We start from the raw sequence: 21,909 nt of genomic DNA on the forward strand, positions 1-21,909 counted from the left end.
TGGGGAGCTGGGATTTTAAGAAAGAGCCTCCTGAGCATCTAGGCAGGGGGGTCTGGTGATGACCCTGCAACCCATGGGCTGTTCACTGGTGCTTTTTGTTCACTGGTATCATCTGGAGGGGTCTAGCAGCCCTTGCGACCACCACCCAGCAGCGATGGTGGTGAAACTTCATGGGCAGGGGAAAAACTGCCTAATGGGAGTTCATTATTGGGGGCAAAAAGAAAAGAGCCTTTTAGCTGAATCTGAAAGCACCGCTTTATTAAGATCGAGGAGGCTTTTACCTCTGCAGTGCCCTCTAAATGATGCTTGGTGCTGCAGAGGTGCCCAAAAGGATCCAGCTCCTTGGGGTTGCCATTGGTGTGATGCTTTGGAGATGCTGTTGTGTCCCACACTGGCTGTCATGGGTGGGGGGCGAGAGGCAGCAGGCGTCATGGTGAGATAAGAACCTCATCTCCAGCCCTGCCCATCCTTCATCGCCCATGGCCTTAGAAATATTTCGGAGAAAGGGTTTCCAGTCTGCTGGCTCGAGGCTCGCTAACTCGTCTGGCTGAGCCGCTGGTGAGTAATGGCTGGTGTGTGCTCCACAAGGACCCGGCCGGTTCCTCCTGAAAAGGCTTTCAATCATGTTTTCCCAGCCCCGTGGCCACACGGCGCTTTAGCCTAATTACAGGAGTGTTGCTTAATATACTGCAGCCACCCGCAGAAAAGAACTTCTGAGCTTTGCCCGTGTCTCCCAGCTTTTGCCAGAGATGTCTGATGTGCCGAGGTCCCCCCGGTGTGGATGTCACTGGAGAATGGTCCCATTTCCCTATCTACCCCTTCCAGGATAGGGCAGCAGCATCACTTGTACCTGGAGTTTTGTGTCCTGGCTCTCAGCTCCAGCAAAGCGGGAGGAGAGTGTGCGTCACTGGGTGAATTTGGATGGGTAAATTGGTGCCCAACAACTCCTCAATCCACTGCCACCCCTCATGCTGCCCTTTCCCCTTGGCAGATCCCGCAGCCCAGCAAACACGTTACTCACGGAGCATCCAGCCTGCTTAAGGAGCTAAATTTATTTCATTTTCTAAACTGCAGCTGGGAAAAAATAAGGAGCCATTAGGCTGTCAGTTGTCAGAGCTTTACAGGAGCATCAACACATCGTGTTTTTCTTTACTGAGACATTAAATGTGTCAAGACCCGTGATGGACTGTCTGGATCAGATTCAGAGGGCAGATGGGATGGCGAGCGAGGGCAGGAAGGTGTTCTTCCCAGCGTACGAGCCTTGGGAACGCCGTGTTATCCTAAATGTAAGGGCAAAGTCCTTCAGCGCCGCGGCCGGGGGCCGCCACCACATGGTCATTGTCACCTGAATGACACCAGTCAGCTGGTGTCTGTGGGGATGCTGGCAGCTCGTGGGGATGCTCGGTCCCGTTGCTGGAAGAAGCAGGAGTGCAGGTCTTGGGTGGAGAACTTGGAGGCCTCCCCAGCAGGCAGACAGGAGCGTTTCTCCCGGTTTTCTGCCCATCAGGAGGTTAATGACTGCCTGACCATCGCAATATGCCGGGGCACAGAACTGACAGGGAAAGCAATGTGGAAGTTGTGACTTACGCTAAGGAGAATTCAATGTGAATGTAGATTTATTATTTTCCAGAGCATAACCAGACTTGCGATTGTTATTCTTTTTTTAAATGAGTTTGTAGGATGCCCAGAAAGCTCCCGAAGCCCTCAGCATCGCAGGATTCTCCCGAATGCACTGTTTGGTCTGCACGTACATAAGATGTACGGCAAATATTTTATTTCAGATGCTGGCATATTTGCACTGGCACTGACTGCATTACATGTGAGTGATGAAAGGCCCTGTATAAATATGGTGTTTCCATCGGTATTGATTACATTATGATTGCAATTACACTTGCAATGGAGCTGACTGTATTATGTGTGTCATTATATTGGCAGTCATCATTAGTACTTGCCTGTGGGCAGTTTCTTTTTCGCAGGAATTGAAGGATGGAGGCAGAGCTGGCTCTGGGATGCTGCATTTGCCCAGCAGTAATGACCTGCCTGGGGCAATGGGAGCAGGGAGGGGTGCGACACCCACCTTTGGGCACCCAAAAAAGCCGTCCTGACCCGGTCCAGCAGCACCCACCAGAAATGGACCTTGGGCTGCAAGTCCCCTGGGCTCTGCTTCTCCGCCGCGGTCCCTCCTGGGACGCATGCATTGCAGCAAAGTCCTTGAAAATTTCAAAATGCCATTTAAAAATGCCTTCTTGCTCTCCATGCTGGCCTCCTTATTCCAGGAGCTAATTTCCTCAGATTGTCTGTGTAGTAAAGCGTCTTCTCTTCTTTGCTTCAACCTCTGTATTAATTCTTCTTTTCGGTTTTGGGAGAAGAGTTGCTGTGAGCTCAGAGGCGGTTTTGATATTTTCCAAGTCAATATCCCTCCCTGTGAAGAACAAGATGTAATCTGTGTGTGTGTGTGTGTGTTCGCAGGCTTGCGCAGAGCAAGTGTAGAGCTCCTGGCATAGGAAGAAAGGGCTGTGCATTCCCCAAATGCACACAGGGGGGAATGATGTTGCCTTTTACCATGCTCTGAAGCTCCTGAGAAGGATGCCCTTTGCTACCCTGCCCTGGAAATGTCATCCTGGACCAGGAGGGAGTTCTGTGCCTGCTCCTCGCCGCAGGCTCCATGGCAAATTGATTAAAAGGAGATGCTTTGAGCTCAGGAAGGGTTTTCCCTGCCTGGGCTGGTGTTAATGGGAAAGGTTACAGGTGTGATGGGGAGTGAGGACTGGGGCGAGAAGGGGCAGCGGAACAAGAACGGGAGTGGTTGCGATGGGAGGAGGCGAGAGGAGCACAGATGTCTGCTGAGGCTTTCTTCATCTGCTCGCTTAATTAGAGAGATGAGGAGCTGACCCCTAATTGGCCACCCCTGGCCCTTAGAAGGGTGGTGGAGATTTGCTCTGGGCTCTGTCTCTGGCCCTCAACCACTAACCCAAGCAGTTTGCCTTCCACTTGAAGAAAGAAAAAAATAATATATATATATATATATATTTTAAAATCCACGAAGGGGTGAAAATGGTGAGGGGGAGGCAGGGACACAAAATACACTCCCGCTCTGACAATCCACATGAGTTTGAAGTCAAAACATTCTGTGCATGTCTGCTTTTTTCTTCCCTCGCCACCTGGTAGCTATTATCAGATGACAATTTATTCCAGGCGTCGTCTTGGAAAGAGATTTCATAAGCATCAAGATTTTAAATCCAGAAAGGGCCGTGATGAGCACGGTGGCTGCACGAGCTGAAGCTTTTGGCTCCCGTTTCCCATCCTAGCCTGTGTACCTTGCTCTGGATTTGCGTTTTCCCCTGCAAAACAGGCTTTGGCTGCTAAGTTTGAAATCCAGGAGCCTCTTGGACCAGCTCTGCAGCCACGGCTGGGAGAGGGAAGAACTGTTGCTTCTGGGCTGGGATACAGCAGTCGAGGCTGCTCGTGGGCTCTGGGGATGTGCTTAACCAGGAATTCCATCTTTTGTAACCCGTGGAGGTTTGCAATGCAGATATAAATGGTCGCTGCCAAGGAGCAGGTGGATTGCAGGAGCTCCTGTGGTTCCCGGGAAGGAGATGCTTCCCACAGTTGTCTCTGATTCAGGAGTTCATCATCAGGACAAATTGCCGGCTTGCGCGGTGCCTTTTACCTTTGCTACAGAGGAATATTAGTCAAATTGTTCGCTACTGCAATATTACTTGGCTGCTAATGACTTAGCGATAGTTGCACTGGGATAATGCAACTCCAGACTCCCTGTATCTTATCAAAGTGGCCTTTTCCCTATGTATTACAGCTTTGCCTGCGATGGGAAAGCTTAGTGTTCTGTATTAGAGTATTACCGTGTAAAAACCCACCCCAGCCCCTCTTGCAGTTGCCCCTTGCAAGCGCTTTGCTGGTGTTAACGCAGCACGATGTACAGGGCCGTGCATACCTCGGCGCCTCCAACCTCGCCTTACTGACGGTGAAAATAGACTTGTCATGTTTGGTTTGGTTTGGTATCCAACAGATGTATTCACAAATAACTTCATTTGATGGCGATGATGGGGAAAGAGAAGAAAATCATCCCGATCGTTGCCTGAACGTTATCCAATGATCTAGAGAGCTAGTCAGAAATTTTTAAAAAAAAGGAGAAAAGAAAGGAATTGTGAATAGTTTGACAAGAATGTCAGTGTTTCTTGAACAAATTACTTGCAGCACATAATTCAATTGGCTTGAGTTTCTAGCGTGCTTCAGTGCTGGCTCCCAAGCACTGAGGCAGGGCTGTGTTGCCTGCCTGCCCAACAGGCATTAAAATGTGGTAAAAATCACGGAGCCTCTAATTCCACTCCTGCGGCTTGAGTGATGATGCCTTGGGGAGGGAGGGATGCGATCAGATCGGTTTGGTCTCACCTGCCCAAGGGTTGTCCCTTCTGCTCGGGGTTTACAGGGACTCAGCTTGGTGGGATCTGCAGAACCAGATGAGCGTCGGTCTGGATTCGCTCTTCGCCTACTCCCAGTGTGAACTGAAAGAGCAGGAGGAGTGAGGACAGAGGGGATGCAGGATGAGGTTCAGCAAGCACCTCGTGGTGCCTGGGATGCTCTGGAGCTCCTTTCCCCTGCGCTGCAATTGTCCGTGCCCACAGGCTCCCATAAAAGTGGTGCTGGTGGTGGTTTGCATCTCCTATGGAAAGCAAAGGTGCTGGGAAGCTTCAGTTCAGTGTCCGTGCTCAAAGTGGCTTTTAATTTGCTTTTATTTCCAAGGTGGATTTGTTTTGTTGGGTGATGGAGTGGTGCTGAGCTGCTCAGAGTGGCTGCATCTCTGTGATGCTGCATTAGATATCACGAAACAAAGAGGGGGGAAACAACAGGCAATAAAAATTACTGCTGTAGGAAGACTTAATGAAAATTCTCTCCCTGTCCTGGCTGTGTGCTTGGCAAGCGACTCCTGCAACATGGGGTTTGGTCACTGGTGCTGTGAGATGGGGACGAGTACTTGGCTTGTTCCCTCAGCGTGATGCCCAATCGTGGACTGGTCTCTGGGTGGCTGAAGGCGGACTGCCAGGCTTTGCCTCTTGTTTAGAGAGTTTTGACTTCTGTAAGTTCAAAATGAGGTGGCAAATTGAATTTGTTCATGAGCATGGAAGCTCTCTAGGGTTTCCTCTTTAATTCAGTAGACTTGCTTTAAGGAACTTTGTATTTTAGCAGAGAAAGGATGGGATTGGTGCTTCCGTCTTTCTAGTTGCTCTTACTGGTTTTCTGCTTTAGCTCTATGTCCTGCAGAGTCCGTCCGAGAGCAGAAATGTCCCTTTCCGTGGCTCCCGTCCTGGTGTCCCCATCGCTTGTCCCTGCACATGCTGCTGCACCCCATTTTTTGGGTAAGACTCCGTTCCCTGCACAGCGGTTTGCAAAGCCCTTGGGAGGACTTGCTGGAGGGGCTGCAGCAAAGCCCACCCCTGTTTTTTGGGGTGCAGGACCTTGGTCCTGTCTCCTTTATCCCCATCCTCTTTGCTCTGCCTGTAGCACGAGCTGCCTGGGTGAAGCGTTGCCCCCAAGTGCAACCTGGAGCCCCCGGATCTTCCCAAATATTCCCCCCAGATACCAGGAGAAAAAACACGCGCTGAGTTTTTGCAGCAGGTTTTGGGCAGTGGGTTATTTCTGCCTTTTTTTCCCCCCCGCCACCCTTTTTCATTTGTATTGCTGCTGGGAAATGAAGGAGGGTGCACTGCTTCAGCATGTGAATATGGTTTGGGTTTGTTGGTGTTTTCGTCTCATGTTTAACCCAGCAAAGCACCGTGGTCTGCGAAGCTCAGAGGGCTGCGAAAACCAGCGCTTGTAACAAAACTGGAAATGAGGTGAATTTTGCTGTGGTTTGGGTTTTGTTGCGAGTCGCATGTCAGCCCGGGTTTGTCGTCCTTTTGGGAGCGTCGGGAAACGGCAGGCGGAAAGGTACAGTGCTAAAATTCATTGCCTGCTGAGCGTGTGTACAAACCGCACACTTAGAGCAAATCTCTGGGGTTGTAAAACCTATGGAAAGGAGGCGAAAAACCCTCCTGAGATGCCCCGACACCTCCACATCTGCACGGTGGGGCTAATGGGACTTTCTGACGCACGTCGAGATCTTTACTGGGAAGGTGCTGTTGAAGGACAAAGTCTGATGGTGTTTGAATCTTAGTGTTTTACAGCTCCCCTGCCTTCGAACAATGCCTAAAAATACAAGTGCATGCAAATTATAAACTAATTTAGATGATGGAGCATGGGAATATTGCTCATACTCCCCAAGCATGGCATTTCCAATCATATCTTCGTTTCGTTTTTAAGCAAAGAAATCATAATCTTGACATGTTTATCATTCAGTGCCTGCACCAATTATCTCTTTGGGTTCATTCTATAGTTCATAGAACTGATAGATTATGATCATGTTGTTAGGAGAATTGTGCAGTCATTATTCCTCCAGCTGGAGGAGAAGTTGAAAAACAATTATAAAGAATGATTCTCCTTTGGATTGCTTCCCGAGTTCAAGAAATAGGCAGGATCCTATTACCGGGGGCCATGAGCTGCAAGGGTGCTGCCAGTCTTGGTTTTGATCTCTTGTGATCCAAACCAGACGACTCGTAAAGCTCCAGTTGTAGTTATTATTGTTTTATGGGTTGATATCAGAGAGGTGAATGCTATCAGTTGCACAAAACTGAAATCCTGAATGATAATTTCCAGTTTAATTACAGTGCAAGGTGGTGGTGCACCAGTGTAGAACTTTTGGGGAGGGGGGAGGTTAGAAATTGAGATGCAGGGCTTGCATCGAAATAATGCAGCGTTGCCATCTGTGTGTAATTTTGACTCGAAATGGGATGAAGTGTGGTTCCCTCAAATGAAGTTTTGTTTTCTTTCAAGCTCCTTAATAAGACTCAGGGGATAGTGACCCCCCCAAAAGAAAATGTTGGCAGGAGCTGCTGCCAAAGGAGTCCTGTGGGACTTGGGGAGTGCAAGGCAGCAGCTCCTGGGGGAGAGCTTTCCTTTGATCCCCAGAAGGAGCTCTCTAATCTCCTCCATTAACGCATTTGGGCAGCTCGAGGGTGATTTGGCAGCCTGCCTTCTCTGATTGATCGTCCCCAGGGGAATACATTGCCTTTCCGCTCCTCCCTTGCCCCAATTCTCCACGCACGCTATTGAATTTTCAAGTTACTTGACCAGAAGGGAACAGAACCAGAAAAACAAATGTCTTGTCGAGGCATCGTTTCTGCGCAAGGATTTTGCCTCCTTGTCTCTCCAGGGCTTTCCTTTCCTTCCTCATCTCCCAGCTGGTGTTCAGGGCAGCAAAGGGGCCACATCCAGTGCATGTTTCATCCCTGCTTATCCAATTTGAGGCTGGATGAAACCCCACGTCCCCCAGGCCTTGTTGTTTTGCCTTCTTGAAGTGGTCAATATTGAACGTTTGAGCAGATCTATTTATTCAATAACGTGCCCCATCAATATTTATGTAGCGCGTGGCTGGCTGGGTGTTCTAGACGAGCGAGGGTTGATGAGTGACGTGCAGAAGTGACTCTCCAGATGTGAAGTGCCATGCGCCTGGGGGAGGAGGGAGCAGCACTTGAGGGGGGTCGAGTGATTTTAGAGTGATGGTTTCCCTCCCCTTCCCTTGGAACTCCTCCCTTCCCCCATCCAGCCCCATTCCAGAGGGCTGGCATGGATTTTCCCCTGGGGAAGGGGGAGGAAATGCTTGCAATGAGACCAGAGCTTGTGTTTGCTCCTAGTACGCAATTGCCTTCCATCGAGAGAGCCCGTGGTGGGGTGGTTTGAGCACAGCGTGCTGCATGCTCGCGCAACGGGGATGCACCTCCTTCTTTAATAAAGAACCTGGTTTTACATGGTTGCCTCGGATTTTCCAGCTCTCTTTTGCAAAGTGTGCATCTTCCCCTTGGCATTGCATGGAAATTTATGGAAATAGGGTCCTTCCCATTGCTCCCAGCTGTGAGCTACCTGTGCTGCTTCACCTGAGCAGCTTTTCCTGGTGTAAGCAGGAAAGCTGGGGTGAAGCAAGCCTGGTCTAAAGTCTTTTGGGCTTAGCTGACTGCAAAAGAAACCCAGCAGGCTTAGGATGGCGTTTTGGGGCTGGCTGGCTGGTTTTTGCATGCTCGAGTTGGGTGGTGGCGTCAAGAGTCCTTGAAACTTTAGAGGAAAGATGGAGAAGCAAGCATTATTATTTATTATCTTTGAACACATACCACCCCGAGCTCCCGGAGTTAACAGGCTCCCTGTAGCTCTTTGCTTGCTAGTATTCGGTAGATGGATAAACATATTATATTTCTTTATAAAGGGGAAAGGTTGTTTACAAGTTTTAAAACAGAATGGAAACGCTGTTTTCCATCAGAAGTGTTTCGTGAACAATAGCGAAATAATGTTTGAAAAGCCCTTGAAGTGTCCTTTTCAAACGGAAAACTGAAGTGCTGGGAAGAATATTAAATGCGCGCAAAGCTGAGGTATTAATGCTTATTAATGAACTAAGAAAAAAAAACCAAAATGCAATTGAAAGTAGAAATTTAAGTGTGGCTGCTAAACCTTTGTGAAGACAGTGCCAGACATCCACAGGGGACGGTCGTGTATTTATTTAAAAACAAAAAGAGAAGTCACAGAATCTGATCCCACGCCAAACTCCTCTGTTTGCTGCATGGGAGGGATGGGGGAAACGGCACCGCAGCCTCCTGCGCTTTCTGGGTTTCAGGAAGAATGAACCCTGGGGCTTCCAGACCTAGGGCGATGTCTTTTTAATGGTGCTCAGGGAGAAACTCAATCTGGGTAGGAGACACCCCAAGAGTTGAGTGTAGGGTTCTTGCATCATCCTCTTTGATTTTTGGAAGCGACATGCCATGGATGTGCTCAGCTGCTGCTAATTCTGCTTGCTGTTGCCTTTCTTAAAGTGTACTTGACTGCTTTTTTAATATTAAACAGTAGCAAGGGTGATATTTTTGGTGAATTATCCCTTTCCTTTTAATTATTGTGGCAAGGATATATAAAAAAGCTTTTACAAATGGATTCTGTGGCAGCGCATGGTGACTCAGAGCAAGGCTTGCTTGTCTTGAAGAGCAGGTCCAAGGAGATGCCGGACGTCTTTCCATTTACTTCATGGCCAAAACCATTACAAAATAAAAATATTTCCAAGTGCCAGAGGAGGGAGCCAGCAAAACACAGGAAATCTGAAGGTTTCCACTTTTTTAATGTCTCTTTTCCTAATGAAATCAGAATTAATGGAGCCAAGCGACACCAAACTTTACTGGCACTTCAGAGAGAGTTGGTAGAAGTGGAGTTGGCGTCTGGGAGCATTCACTTGAAAAATAATAAGTTCACAGTGTTTTATCTGAGAGGACAGGGCTCTACCTCTGCTCTGCCCATGTACTTCAGGCAATTTTTTGCAATAACCTCGGTTGGTTTTTCTTTTTGCCTCCGGTCTTTCCCCTGCTCTTGCAGCACCGAGTTATCCATGTGGATAACCCAGGCGGAGAGTTTCACCTTAATGATGCTTGTCAGGGCAAGGCAGTGAGGCAGAGGTGGGTTTTGCTGATGGGTTCTTGAATGGGGCAGAATAATTTGCTCCACTGACAGCTCCTCTTGCTGCCACCGCTCCCTGGAAAAAGCTGATAACGGAGGGAATACCCCCAACGTGGAGCTGCCCTCCAGCAGCATCTCTTACCAAGGGGACGTTGGGTTTGCACAAGATGTTGTGCCACGATGTGGCTCATCGATGCCATGAGGAAGGGGGGACCACGGTGCTGCCTGGAAAAGCTGGGGGAGGCAGGAAAAGGACATCTGCGAGATGCCGGAGGCGTCTCTTCACTCCGCAGCAATGCTGTCGGAGGCGGGGATGCAGCGGGAGAGAGATGGAGAGTGGCTCTGCAAGCGTTAGCTCAAGGTGGTTGACCCAAAATGTCCAGGTTCGACCCCAAAACTCCTCTCTGATGTCCGGGACGGGTGGGAGCTGCCGTCGCCGCTCGTTTTTGGGCCTTGCCTTTTGATTTACGTGGCCCCATCCCTCTGTAAATCCCCATTCCCCGTCAAGTCGCCTTGCAGAATGCCTATGCCGCATATGAGATGGAGGAGATAAAATTACAGTATCTCAAAATTGGCCAGGCTCGGTGCAATATATAACATAACAGATGGTACTACATGATGCCTCTGAAATATCTGTGCAATAGCATTTTAAGAAACGTATAAGTGATCAGGCAGCATATGGAAAATACTTTCTGTGCTGCACGAGGGTGCGGTGCCCCATCTCCCAGCACCTGCTCTCCCTCCCCAGTTTGGGGTGCGATGCGGCGATGAGCATCTCTCGTTGTTAATGGAGACGTCCTTGTCGTTGTCCTGGGGCAGGGTGCAGCTGGGCCTTTGTGCCACCCTGGCCAGCGTCGTTTCAGCATGATTTTTACTTACAAATAAAGGAAACAAAGTGGTTTTCAAACAGGAGCAGCGAGAATGTGATGGTTTGGTGGCTGCTTCACAGCTTCCAGGAGGTCATTTTGATGGGAGCATCGCAAGGATCGGGGCTATTTGCAGAGAGGGGAGGACCACCCAGCCTCCTCTCTGCTGCTTCTGGTTGAAAATGGGGTCTTAATCACTTATTTCTCACCTGCCAGCGCCTTCAGCAGAGGGCAGTGGGTTCAACCTGGAGCAGACAGACCACCCGAATGCCCCCAGAGAAGGTTCCCCATTGGGGACAAGGACCTCCTCCCTCATCCCCTGCGCTGCAGCACAAGGGGTTGGTCTCCAGCAGGACTTTGTGCCCCTTCGAGCCCCCCGGTTCATCCAATTTCTCAAGCACTCGTCTTGCTCTCCACAGGCTGCCTTTTCGCCTCGTGCACATCTAAAGCCCGTTCCCTGCTCTGCTCGCTGGCCTGCTGCCTGTCTTCCTGGCCTCATACATTGGTTGACCCTTCTGTCTAACAGAGAGGACAATATTTCCTCTCCGTGAGGCTCAGCTCATATTCTTTGAGGTGCTTCGGGGTCAGGGGATGAAAGGCTCCTTGCTGTTTCTGCAGTGAGTCAAAAAGTTGAGCTAAGAATAGATCTATAAACAAGGCAGCGGGGAAGGTTTCCTAACAGAGAGCCTGACGGGACCCCGGGAGTTTGTCATTGCAAAGTCATTTGTGAAGGAGACGTGGACCCTGCTGAGCCCTTGGGGTGCCTGGCTTTGCCATGGAGGGGTTGGCTCCAGGCAAATCCCCATCTCATTTGCAGGTTGGTGTTGCAGAAGCGTTGGGTACCTTGTGGCCTCGCTCTGCATCTCATGGTGGCTGCAGGAACCTCTTTGTGGTGGGTGATGCTGCAGGAAGCAACTGGGGGGCTCTTGCTGGGATGGGGAGTGATGGAACCACGTTCTCCTCCCCAAAGCGTGTCTGGCTGCGTGCCTCGATAGAGGAGCGAGGGCTGGGACGAGCTGCACGGTTGTGTTTTTCAGCAGCACGCGAGATGCTCTGGCAGGAGGCACGATGCTGGGTTGCTACCCACGCTCGTGCAGAGAGGTATTTAGAGCTGTCAGTCTAGCGTGCTGTCTGTCTGTCCACCCACCTAGATATCTATAAAAATCCGGGGTGTATTAAATGTCTGTGAGAGCCCCGGACAGGCTGAGATGTTCCTCATGCACTCCTGTATCTCCACGTCCACACCGAGAGAGTTGGGATCGGAGTCTGAAATGTGCAGCCTGGTCTCCATTTCTGGAATAATCCACGTAAAACCAGAAGTGGGAATCTCGCAGGAAGCAGACTCCTCTTCTTTGTCTTTCCCGACTTTGTCCTCTCTGTTATCTCGACGGCTTTCTGCTTGCTGCCGTGTTTCTCTTTAATCTGGAGCCCTCTGTTCTTACCTGAGCTACAGAGGCTTGACGAGGAAAGCCACTGAACTCGGAGAAAAATGAAAGGGAGCAAAACTTAAAAAAAAATATGTTTTCTTTCTCATTCTTTAAAGAAAAAATGACTAGAAAACCCAACCCCCAGAAGCACACAACCAGTGAGTGGTGCCTGAATTATCCTTGAACCCTTCTCCTGCTTAGGGATCAGGATGCGTCGTTTCTGCCCTGTTTTCTTTTCTTTCTCCCTGCTCTTTCGCTGACGTTGAGTCATTTTGATCAAAGGCAGGCAAACAAAAGTCTCCTTTCTCGACCCGTCGGTGGGCGAAGGGAATCCTGTCCGCGTGTGTTCGGAGGTGATGGGATGGTGGGGCGTGCAGAGAAGGGGGTGGGACAGCGGGAGCTCTGTATCTGCATGAAGATAGTGTTTTGTACGTGACAACAAGGGATAATTACTGCGATCAAAGATCTCTGTGAGGGTATCTTGTGTTTCCTCGCTCTCCGGAGTGGGCCCGTTCTTCTGACAGCTGAGAAGGGGAGCAAACTCCATTGCTGGCTTTTCCCAGGAGGGTTTCTCCCAGGAAATGGGGTGCTCTGGGTGTTTTTGGGGGCGCAGATGGGAAAACACAGGTGCCCAGAGAGGGTGAGAGGCCACAGGCACGAATGGAAGTACAAGAAATTATAGTGAAACGTAAGAAAAAGCTTTCCAATGATGAGGATGCCCAAGCGTTGGAGAGTGTTGCCCAGGGATGTTGTGGGGTTCGCGGCCCCACGGTGCGGCTGCTCGTAGCACATCTTTGGAGGCACCTCGTGCAGCACGCGCTGGTAATGATTCCTGACGGGAGTTGGTAGCCTGTCCATCTGGCCCCGTTCTCCCACCTGACGAGAGGAGATAAGTGCACTTAACAACACACCAGCTCTCGTTCAGGCCCTGTCTTCCCAAGCCAGAATCAATAGCAGGTCTCTCCAGCTTTTAGAGACTTGGATCCCTTTTTTTTTTTAATCTCTCACTCATTTTTCCTAAGCAGCACATGCTCCATTTTTCTTTATTTTTATTTTTTTTCTTTAACACTGCAGAAATTTTCCCATTCTAGCTTTCATCTGAACCCACCCGGCGTTCGCACAGCGGATAAGAAACCTCGGTGTAACCGGGTTCCTCAGTCTCCATCTCGCTCCCGGTTCTGAGCCCTCCCATGGCCGCCTTCATCTTCAAAGTGCTTCGCAAACACTAATTAATCCTCCTAGCACCCTGCTGCGGTAGGTGAGGCAGAGCTGCTCACACCGCTACCCAAATCCTGTGCTCCCCAGAGCATCCCGGTTTGCTTGCCCTGGTTTGGAGCTTCAGGGGGTGAGTGGTGCTGCTTGATACATCTCCCAAGCACCAACCTGCTCTTCCTTTGGCTTTGGCTGCTAATTTAATCTCCTTGCCCAGCTTAATTGCTCCCGGCTTGCCTTTACCATGCGGCCTGGGGTGTTTGCCCTTGGCAATGGCCACAGGGATGGATTGTGACCCTGATGAGGACACGTCCCCCAGGAACAAATGAAGTTCTTGTGCTCTGCGAGATGATGGGGCAGGTCCTTGTGTGGTCTGTGAGATGATGGGGCAGGTCCTTGTGTGGTCTGTGAGATGATGGGGCAGGTCCTTGTGCTCCCCATGGCCGGGGTGGCTGAGGCTTGAAGAGCTCAGCTTGCATTTGCCTGCGTCTTTTCTGTTTATTCCCATAGCAGCTCTGAGTTCAAGAGAGGCTTTTTTTTTTAATAAAAAAAGAAACAGCACTACTTTTATTTTTTTCCTTTCCTTGCATGAAATGCAAATCAATAGATGTTGTATTCACATTCTAACAAGATGTCAAGGAGAAAAGGGTAGCCTTTCATTCAGGCAGAGCCACAAACGCAGGCGGGGAGGGCACAGGAAGGAAGGGGGGGAGATGGGAGGAACTGGGAATTCCCTGGGATGGGACTGGGAAGGCTGGTTGGGATGGAGAGCTCTCCGTTGGGAAGCATCCTCTGCTCCCTTCCCCTCTGTGCAAGGAGAAGGTGCGGGAATCTCTGCTTTATTGAAAACTTAAGCGTTATTTACCCCAGAGACCAGCGTGGTCCCAGATGTGAATATGCATTGAGACATCTTGGGGGGAAAGAAGCCCTGAAAATATGCACAAAAATCATGTTTAAATGTGCCCAGCGGACCATAATGTCTCTCCTCGGATTGGGTGCTGTCTGTCAAATTTAAATATGCATTTTAGATTCTCGACTTGATATCAAAAAGGCAAACAAGCCCAAATATCCCAGAAATGCTCCACCAGCTAAATACATATTTATACATCTTTATCTTGTGTCTTGGAAATCAGACAAATGAAACAGGCCAGTTCTCTGTTTGGTACTGGGCAGCGATGGATTTGACTGCCTGACCAGAGCGCATTTGTTCCCATTTTGCAGATGGGAACGCAAAGGCGTGGATGTGCTAAAGGTCTGGTCCAAGGTCACGCTCAGAGCTGTGCCTAATTGGCCCAAATAGATGCAAGGAGAGCAGCTAATGGGTTGGATTTGGGTAACAGCTACTGCCAGGTGAAAAACACAAAACATGCGGGAGAAAGGCGGTGGGAGGGAAAAAAGTAAGAATGTGTTGGTTTGAAATTTGCCCAAATATAGCTTTTCAACTCCGGGTTTGAAAGCGGAGCAACGTGTTTGTTGTGAGCCCATCAAACGTTTCTGTTAATTAGAAATGATTTCTTTGTTCGTTTCCTTTAGTTCCTGGAGGATAACAATATTTCTTTTCGCCTTGGGCGGCTTCAGAGCTCAGGATGAGGGTTTTGGAGAGCGAGTTGCAGCTGGAGGGCTCAGCATGGTCCCCTTTGGGGACAATGTCCCTGTCCTGGGCTGGCCATGTAGGACAGGAGGTCAAGGTTATAATGAACAACATCGTTTTACTCTTATTTAAAGAAAGAAGCTCCTGGGCACGTTTCCTTCGGCGTGCTCCTAAAGATGCAGGAGATGGGATGCCTTCAGCAGATGATGTGGGAGTATGGTTGAGTTAAAAGCTTTTAAAAACTTGTGGCTTATTCATGCAGAGTGGAAAATGAATAGAGATTAAATGGCTAAAAGCAGGGAAAGTTTGTCCCGGCGGTACGTGCTCGGCTCGCATCCCTCGCAGGGTGAGGGTACCGTTCTGAGAGCGTGATGGATGCGGCTTCCAGCACCGAAAGCACCGTTTCTGCTCCTCCTGGTGCTGCTTTATATGAAAATAACGTGAGATAAGACGTGTGCGTGGAGGGGGATGCGGTTGCTGTCTCTGCGTCGAGCTGCAACAAGTGGGTGGATAAACCTGGGGAAGAAAGACAGCAAGGGGGGAGATTATTGGGGTTCTTCATCTGGGTTTGGTGATGGTGGCAGAAGCTCCAGCAGCTCTGTGGCAGTTGGGGGAATTAATATTTGCAGCTGGGTGTTTGTGGATGCGTCGTCCTTCCCGGAATCGTGATGTGGAGGGGCTTTTTTCCGGCAATTCTCTGAGATAATGAGTTTAATGCAAAAATAAAGAGTCTTGAGGGAGAAGAGTTCAGGGAACTGATGTGTCCCGGGGGACCAGGGGATGCTCAGGCAGATGAGCAGGATGAAACCCTGGGAGGGGAGATATGGGGCTGTAGGAATTCATGACCACTGGTGCCAAAAAGCTGTGGTGGATCGAGAGTCAAAATATTGGCCTAATAGTACGCGTGGGCTGGCCTGGAATGCAAAAAGAGACCTATAGCCCTGAGTTAATGAGAAATGAGATTGTTTTGAGCAAAACTAAACATTTTAGCTTGTCTTTAAGCATGGAAAAAAATGCTTGCATTTTATTTTTAACACACCTGCAATCTGGGAAATGCTTTAGTCTTTAGGGGCAGCCAGGTCCAATGCCCAGTGCTGAGGATGCTCGGAGCCCGGCAAGGGTGTGAGGATGTGCTGGGGAGAAGCTGTGGTGACCTGGAAGGAGAGGAATTGCATTAGAAAGGAGGGAAATGCTGCCTGGCCTGGCTGGGAAGGGGGTGGGATGGGGTAGGGGGGCTGCAGGAGCTGGAGACCCTGGGCTCAGTGTCTTTTTGGTGCTGAAGGGAAAAGATCCCGCTCTGCTTGGGATGCACAGAGAAGATTGCTTCTCGGTTTCTGAGATTTTGTGCAAAAAAACCCCCAAACACCTACTCATGCTAAAAAGCTGGGATTGCTCGCCGGTTTGCCTCTCTTGGCAGCACGCAGAGCTGCCGGCAGCTTCCTCGGGAGGGGAGCAGAGCCCGCCGAGGGGCTGCAAGAGATTTCTGAGCCCCGCTGCAAGCAGCCGGTGCAGGAGGAGTCGGTGGGACGGTGCCCGTCCCTGTGCTGGGCTGCTCCTCCATCCCGGGTACCGCGGGGAGGGATGCTCAGGGGGTCGATGCCCACGTTTGGCTCCCCAGTTGCAGAGTGAGACCCGCAGAAGGAGCAAGTGTGCGTGTGTCAGTCAGCATCTCGAACCAATGGGTGCCTGGTAGGAGGTCTGCTTTCCCCGGTGCTCGCACCCAGCCTGGGGCTCCTTCTGCGACTTGTGTGCGTGTGTGTGCGTGCGTGTGCAAGGAAAAATCAGAGACACTGACTGCCTGCTCCCGTCTCTCTCTCTCTCTCCAGCTCGCTAACTCAGTCTCCCTCCCTCTGCAAACATTGGATTTAAACCTGCTCAGAATTCAGCGCAGACGAAAGCAGCGGCAGCAGCAGCAAGCAGCAAGCAAATCAGCCGCTAGTCTACCGCAGCTCCAAGATGTACCATCCTGCCTGCTGGATCGTCTTCACGGCCACAACTGCCCTGCTCTTCATCCCAGGTAGGGCAAAACGCTTTTTCTCCAGGGGCTGAGGAGGGGAATGGGGAAATCCGGGCGGCGCGGGGGACCCGGACTTCATGCACATTGCGCACGAACGCACACATGCAGGCAGGCAGCGAGTCGCTCCGCAGCAGGGAATCGCCAAGTGCTTCCAGCGAAACGGGGTTGAAACAGCCATCCCCGTCCCCTGTGGCAGGGCTGGCCCCCCCGGGCAAGCAGCGAACCACATGCACCCGAACAGTGCTGGCATCTGCAGTGGGGCTGGCTGGAGTCTGTCCCCTCCAGCAACCTCTGGTGTAAATGATGGGGTCACAGAGCTTTTTCACCTTCAAAGTTGGGCACCTCCTGTGCCCTCCCGCGCTGTCGTGCTGTCCCCATGCTCCCCCTCACCCCCGATTCCACGCCAGGCAAACTCAGTGCCCACCCCTTGCTCCCTTTTGCAAAGTGGAAACGAACCCCGCAATCCAAACACCCAGGGGGGGACCACATTGGGCTGTGGGGAAGGTGCCGCAACCTCTGTAAGCTGAGCAGGTGGTTCTCAAAATGTGGGTTGGCCTCATCCCTATGACTTGCCATGCGGGGGGAGATGCTGGGGTTTGGATCCGACGCTGATGCTCGGTGGGGCAGCGAGCGCAGCCCTGCGCTGCGTCCGCGCGGAGGAGCGATGGGGGCGGACAGCAGAGCCGCACACTGCGGGGGGGAAGAAGTCACTGGCTTTTTGGTTTTTTTTGGACGATGATGTGCACTTTTAGCAGCTGAAAAGATCACGGTCCCTGTGCAAGCAGATGGGGGCTGGGTGTCGAGGCTCGGATGCGATCTTAACCCCAACGTGTGTTTTTCATGACTGTCAGCGGGAATTATGTTGGACCCGGGAAGGCAGGGAAGAGGCACAGCTATAATTTCAGCAGCTTTCTTTCCGTGGCTTAGTTGCAGTGCTTTGCTGTGCAGGCTGGCGTGTGTGGGAAGAGGATGAGGCTGGCGGGGGAGAGGTTAACTGTGTCACAGCTGGAAAACAGCTCGTTCCACAGCTGCGACGAACACGAGGGGACTCAGGCTGGAACTTGCTTTTGGAACCACGCAGATCTTGGTGTCCTATGGCAAAGTGGTGCTGGCAGCAGGTACCAGAGCCTGGGTACCAGTGATGCTCTGTGGGATTGCAGGGGAAGGTGACGTGTTGGCCTCCCAGCAATGTACCCTGTGTCCCCTGGGGTGTGTTGGCTGGTTGAAGAGGCTCTCTGGTGGCAGTGCCTCCAATTCAGCAAAACCTTGGGCCAAAATGGTGTACCTGTAATTTAGCACGTGAGCGTGAGAAGCGGCTGCGTGAGCTGCCCGACTTTGCCGAATGCAAGGGGTTTTTTAATTGAAAATATTATCTTGAACCTGGCATGGGGGCAGCTTTGCTTCACCTCGCTGTGCTGAGCAGAATGTTGGCACTTTCACCTTCCTGCTAGATGGGGTTCCTCTGTGTCAAAATTGCAAAGCAATGGATGCAAGGCAGCCATGCAGGTCAAGTGGGAGGACGTGTGACACTTGATGGGCTGTCATCAAGGTGTCCTTAAGATGTGGCAGCTGGCAGAAGCTTGATGGTTTGCTGGTGCCCTGCTGCAGTTTCCTCAGGCCTGGGCTAGCTCTGGTATCTCTTTGTGTCAGAGAAGGAAAAGGCCCATGCATTAAGCCCCCAGTAACTTGGGAGAGGTTTCTTGATCCACTCTTACGTGGTTGTAGCTTTCCCTTCTTATTTCTATTAAGCAGCAATATGTGCTTTGGCTGGGAATGTCCCCTGAACCAAACCAGCCCAGGACTTTGCCCAGTTGGGCTCAGCCCTTAATCCATGAAGCTGAAACCTGCCGCCTGTATTAGAGCACCGAAAATATTCCCGTGCACACTTGTGCGTTGCCTCCTTGCCCCTACGCCGATCACTTTCTGCCTCGAAGCACCGGATTTTGGTACCTCCTCTCCTTTTTATTTTTATGGTTCTAACCCAAGTCATGTTGGCAAAGTCTCCCTCAATGGCAGCCGGTGCAGAGGGAAGGCGAATGGTCCCTGCACCTTCCCAGAGTGTTTTTTGGGGGGCCGTTTATGCTTTTGCAGGAGTAGTCCCACGTGTGTGATGCAGGTGATGCTCCCGGGGTGCGCAGAGGCCGCTTGTGAAGCGCGAACTCTTTCCGTTTTGATCCGAATCCTGCAGGAGTTTCGCGCGGGGTGGTTGAAGTGAGAAGGGAACCTGCTTTTAGAAGGTGTAATTAGAGTGAAGGGAAACATCACAACTTGAAGGCTCCTGCAGAAAATAGCATCGCAAAAGTTATTATTAGCTGTAATAGCTTATTTGCCAGTTTTTTCCTCTTTCTCTCGCTCCCACCCCTGTTCTTCCCCCTCCCTCTTACTTCTGTTAGGAAAGATGCGTTTTTCCCATCGGGGCTCATGTCGTCTCGTTACCAATTTACTCTTGTGGAATCTAAAGACACGAAAGGTTAATGCAATAATGAAACCCTGACCCCTCCGGTCATAGATAGCGTCTTACTCTGCAGCTTTTTATTTCTTTGTAAGACAAGTTTCCGTCCAAAATAATTTCAAAGACTTAATGCTGTTGCCTTGGGGAGGCGGGTTCCTGGCCATCAGTTGCTCTCTGGGTTGGGTTCTTCCTGATGGGAAGGATGCTGAGGATTTTTAATGAGTCCAGTGCTGCAGGATGGAGGGGTGGAGCGGGTAATTTAATAGTCAAGCCATTGGCAAATGCTTTGAACTGCTGGGCATTTTGGGTGCTGTTGTTTTGAGGGGAACCAGGGTGGGCTGTGATGCGCAGGAGGATGAATTTGGGGCAGCGGGGAGTACATTTGGCCAGTGTGCAGTTACGACGTGACATCATGGCTCTACAGGTGGCAAAAATCAATGCGCATCAGCTTCTTCAGACATTTATATTGCTGCCTGTGCTGGGCGGTGAAACAACTTGTCATGGCAGCAGCTCCTTCCGGAGGCCAGAATTCAGGCGGTGCAGGGTGAGATGGACAATCCTGGTGTTCATTGCTGTGAGATGGTCAGTCCTGTTTTTTCATTGCTGCTTTCTGCATCCCCAAACCAAGACTCAGGCTGTGCATCCTCTCACCTCCCCGTCTCATCCTCGCTTGGGCAGCATCACCTTGGTGGTGGTTGTAAATCCAGTCTGAAGTTAAGAAACAGGCGTTGCAGGAATTTAGAACGCCTGTGATGTGGCCATCACCCCTCTCTGGCGGGGGATGCTGGCCTGGCGAAGGGCTGCTGATCCCTGCAGCTGAGCCCAAAGAATAAGTACCTGGAGCACATTAGTTCTGCTTTAGTGTCATTTCAACAGGAGCGAGAGGGACTTAAAGGGATTTTCTGTGCTCTCCCAAAGGCTGGGGATAGTAGCGGCTAAGGCGGCAGAGCCGTCAATCCTCCATCAGTTGGAGATGCTGGGAAGAAGGAGATCGCAGCATCGTCAGCCCAAAAACAGTGCCTGCCCTTCTTCTACCTGATTCTTGGGCTGTGGTTTCCCTGTCAAAGGTCTATTCCTCCATCCCCTGGCTCCCAGGACAAGGAGAAAGCTGGTGTCATCCTTTTGGAAGGTGTTTGCTTTCTGCTGGGGAGGAGCAGCGCTTGCTCTCATTTCCAAGTGATGGGAGGACGGGCACACACAGATTTTACTTTGTACGAATCCCCACAGCACGAGTTTTCAAGAACAGTTTGCTCTGGGGCTGCAGGTTTCGGGGCTGGTGGCTCTTGGCTTCCAGGATGCCCCAAAGTGGCGAACCTCACGTTTTCCAGCAGCTTCTCTTTGCCATCGGCTCCTTTGTGCATTCACTAGTCGCAGACGGTCGGGTGGAGGAGCTTTTGCTGGTGTGAATCTCTGGGAAAAACTGAGAAAGGAGAAATGTTTCAAAGGCGCCGATGGGAGCTGGGTACCTTAACCACTGCCTTTGAAAAAAATCTTCCCCAAAGGCTTGAATATTTGGTTATGGTGAATTTTGAGCTGCATAAACAACTGTCTTTGTATTTTACACTTGAATATGCAATTTGAAGTTGGTGCTCAGTTTGGTTAGAAACCAAAGTCGCTGGGTGAGCAGTGGGGAAGGAAACCGCCGGGATGCTGCGATGAAACCCGACGTGTTCATGGGACGAGCAGGGTACCCAGGAGGGTCCTGTTGCTGCAGTGGGGCAGGGATAGAGCAAAACTTGTGGGGTTTCTTTCTGTAACATCTCCACAACCCTGTGGTCAGCCTAGGCTTTCAGCTGTATCTTTTTCCCATCCCAGTTAGGCAAAGCTGGACACTGGTCCCCGTCTCTTCTTACCTTCTGGCCTGAGCATCCCCTGAGATGCTGTGGCCTCCTGCCGTGTGCACGATGGGGAATGATCTCAGCTGTCACACTGCTTCTTTTTGTTTAAACTCAAAAATAATAACAGCTCTGCTGCAAATCTCAGTTATCTCACCCTAACGAAGGCACAGTACTTATAATTACCAATGCAGCAACAGCACATACAGAGACGCCTTTGACACTTGCTGTTCAGTGGGTGGGTTTTTCTAGGGAACTCCTCTTCGTTTCACGCTTGGAGGAAAGAAACATTTTCCTGCTTGCTTCTCAAGAGCTGTGGGACTGCATTATCACCCTCGAAGGGTGACCAAGCGCGGTGGCTTGCTCGGTCTAGGGAGGTAGGAATGGCAGGGGATGCATTGCCCTTGTGAACCGATGGAGCCCAGATGTTGTGGGGTCCAGCTGAGCAGGACCTTGGAGCTGGTGGGCTCTTGCTCTAGTCCTGGCTTAGGCTTAGAGAGCGTGTGGTGGTGGAGGACACGGGTTTGGGGTGTTGTTTTGAGTTGTGTGGAGGTGCTGGGCTACTCCTAGGAGAGACAAGGGGAGGAGTGTTCTGCAGAGGAGTCTCTTCGAGATCATCTGAAGCAGGGAGTGGTTGCACGGTCAAAACAAGCAGGGACTGTGGTTTCAGGGGATTTCTGGAAAGGAGTCTTGGTGCTTTTCCGTGGATCTCATGTCCTCCATGGGCTGAGTTTCCCAAGTGGACACACGAGCCCTCGGCACCATGGAGCTGCAGGGACCCATCAGTGTGTCAGCATCGAGAGCATCCTTCCTGAGAGGAGCCGTTTTGGGGGAGCTGGACCTGTTGTGTGTGCGGCAGAGTCATGTGCACATTGAACACGTGCGAGATGAGGCAAGGAAGGGTGGAAAAGAGAAGAGTTATTTTTAGTTTTACTTTTCTGTGAATTCAGCGCTGGCAAAAAATGCTGG

At 50.8% G+C, this 21,909-nt stretch overlaps 1 protein-coding gene across 3 annotated transcripts in view; it reads left to right on the top strand.

Annotated features, from left to right (window-relative positions):
- LOC136111374 (opioid-binding protein/cell adhesion molecule homolog) overlaps nucleotides 1-21,909 on the top strand; it is a 293,462-nt gene that overhangs the window by 30,716 nt on the left and 240,837 nt on the right. Inside the window, exons 1-2 of one of the 3 annotated variants that reach the window (XM_071798876.1) lie at nucleotides 16,188-16,202; nucleotides 16,463-16,653. In XM_071798876.1, coding sequence (XP_071654977.1) covers nucleotides 16,593-16,653 — 61 coding nt within the window. In that variant the 5' untranslated portion in view covers nucleotides 16,188-16,202; nucleotides 16,463-16,592. Of the gene's footprint in view, nucleotides 1-16,187; nucleotides 16,203-16,357; nucleotides 16,654-21,909 lie in introns of those variants that run through there. The other 2 variants (XM_065855516.2, XM_071798875.1) reach the window with 2 other exon arrangements.

The sequence above is a fragment of the Patagioenas fasciata genome, chromosome 24 (genome assembly GCF_037038585.1).
Source record: "Patagioenas fasciata isolate bPatFas1 chromosome 24, bPatFas1.hap1, whole genome shotgun sequence".
NCBI lineage: Eukaryota > Metazoa > Chordata > Aves > Columbiformes > Columbidae > Patagioenas > Patagioenas fasciata.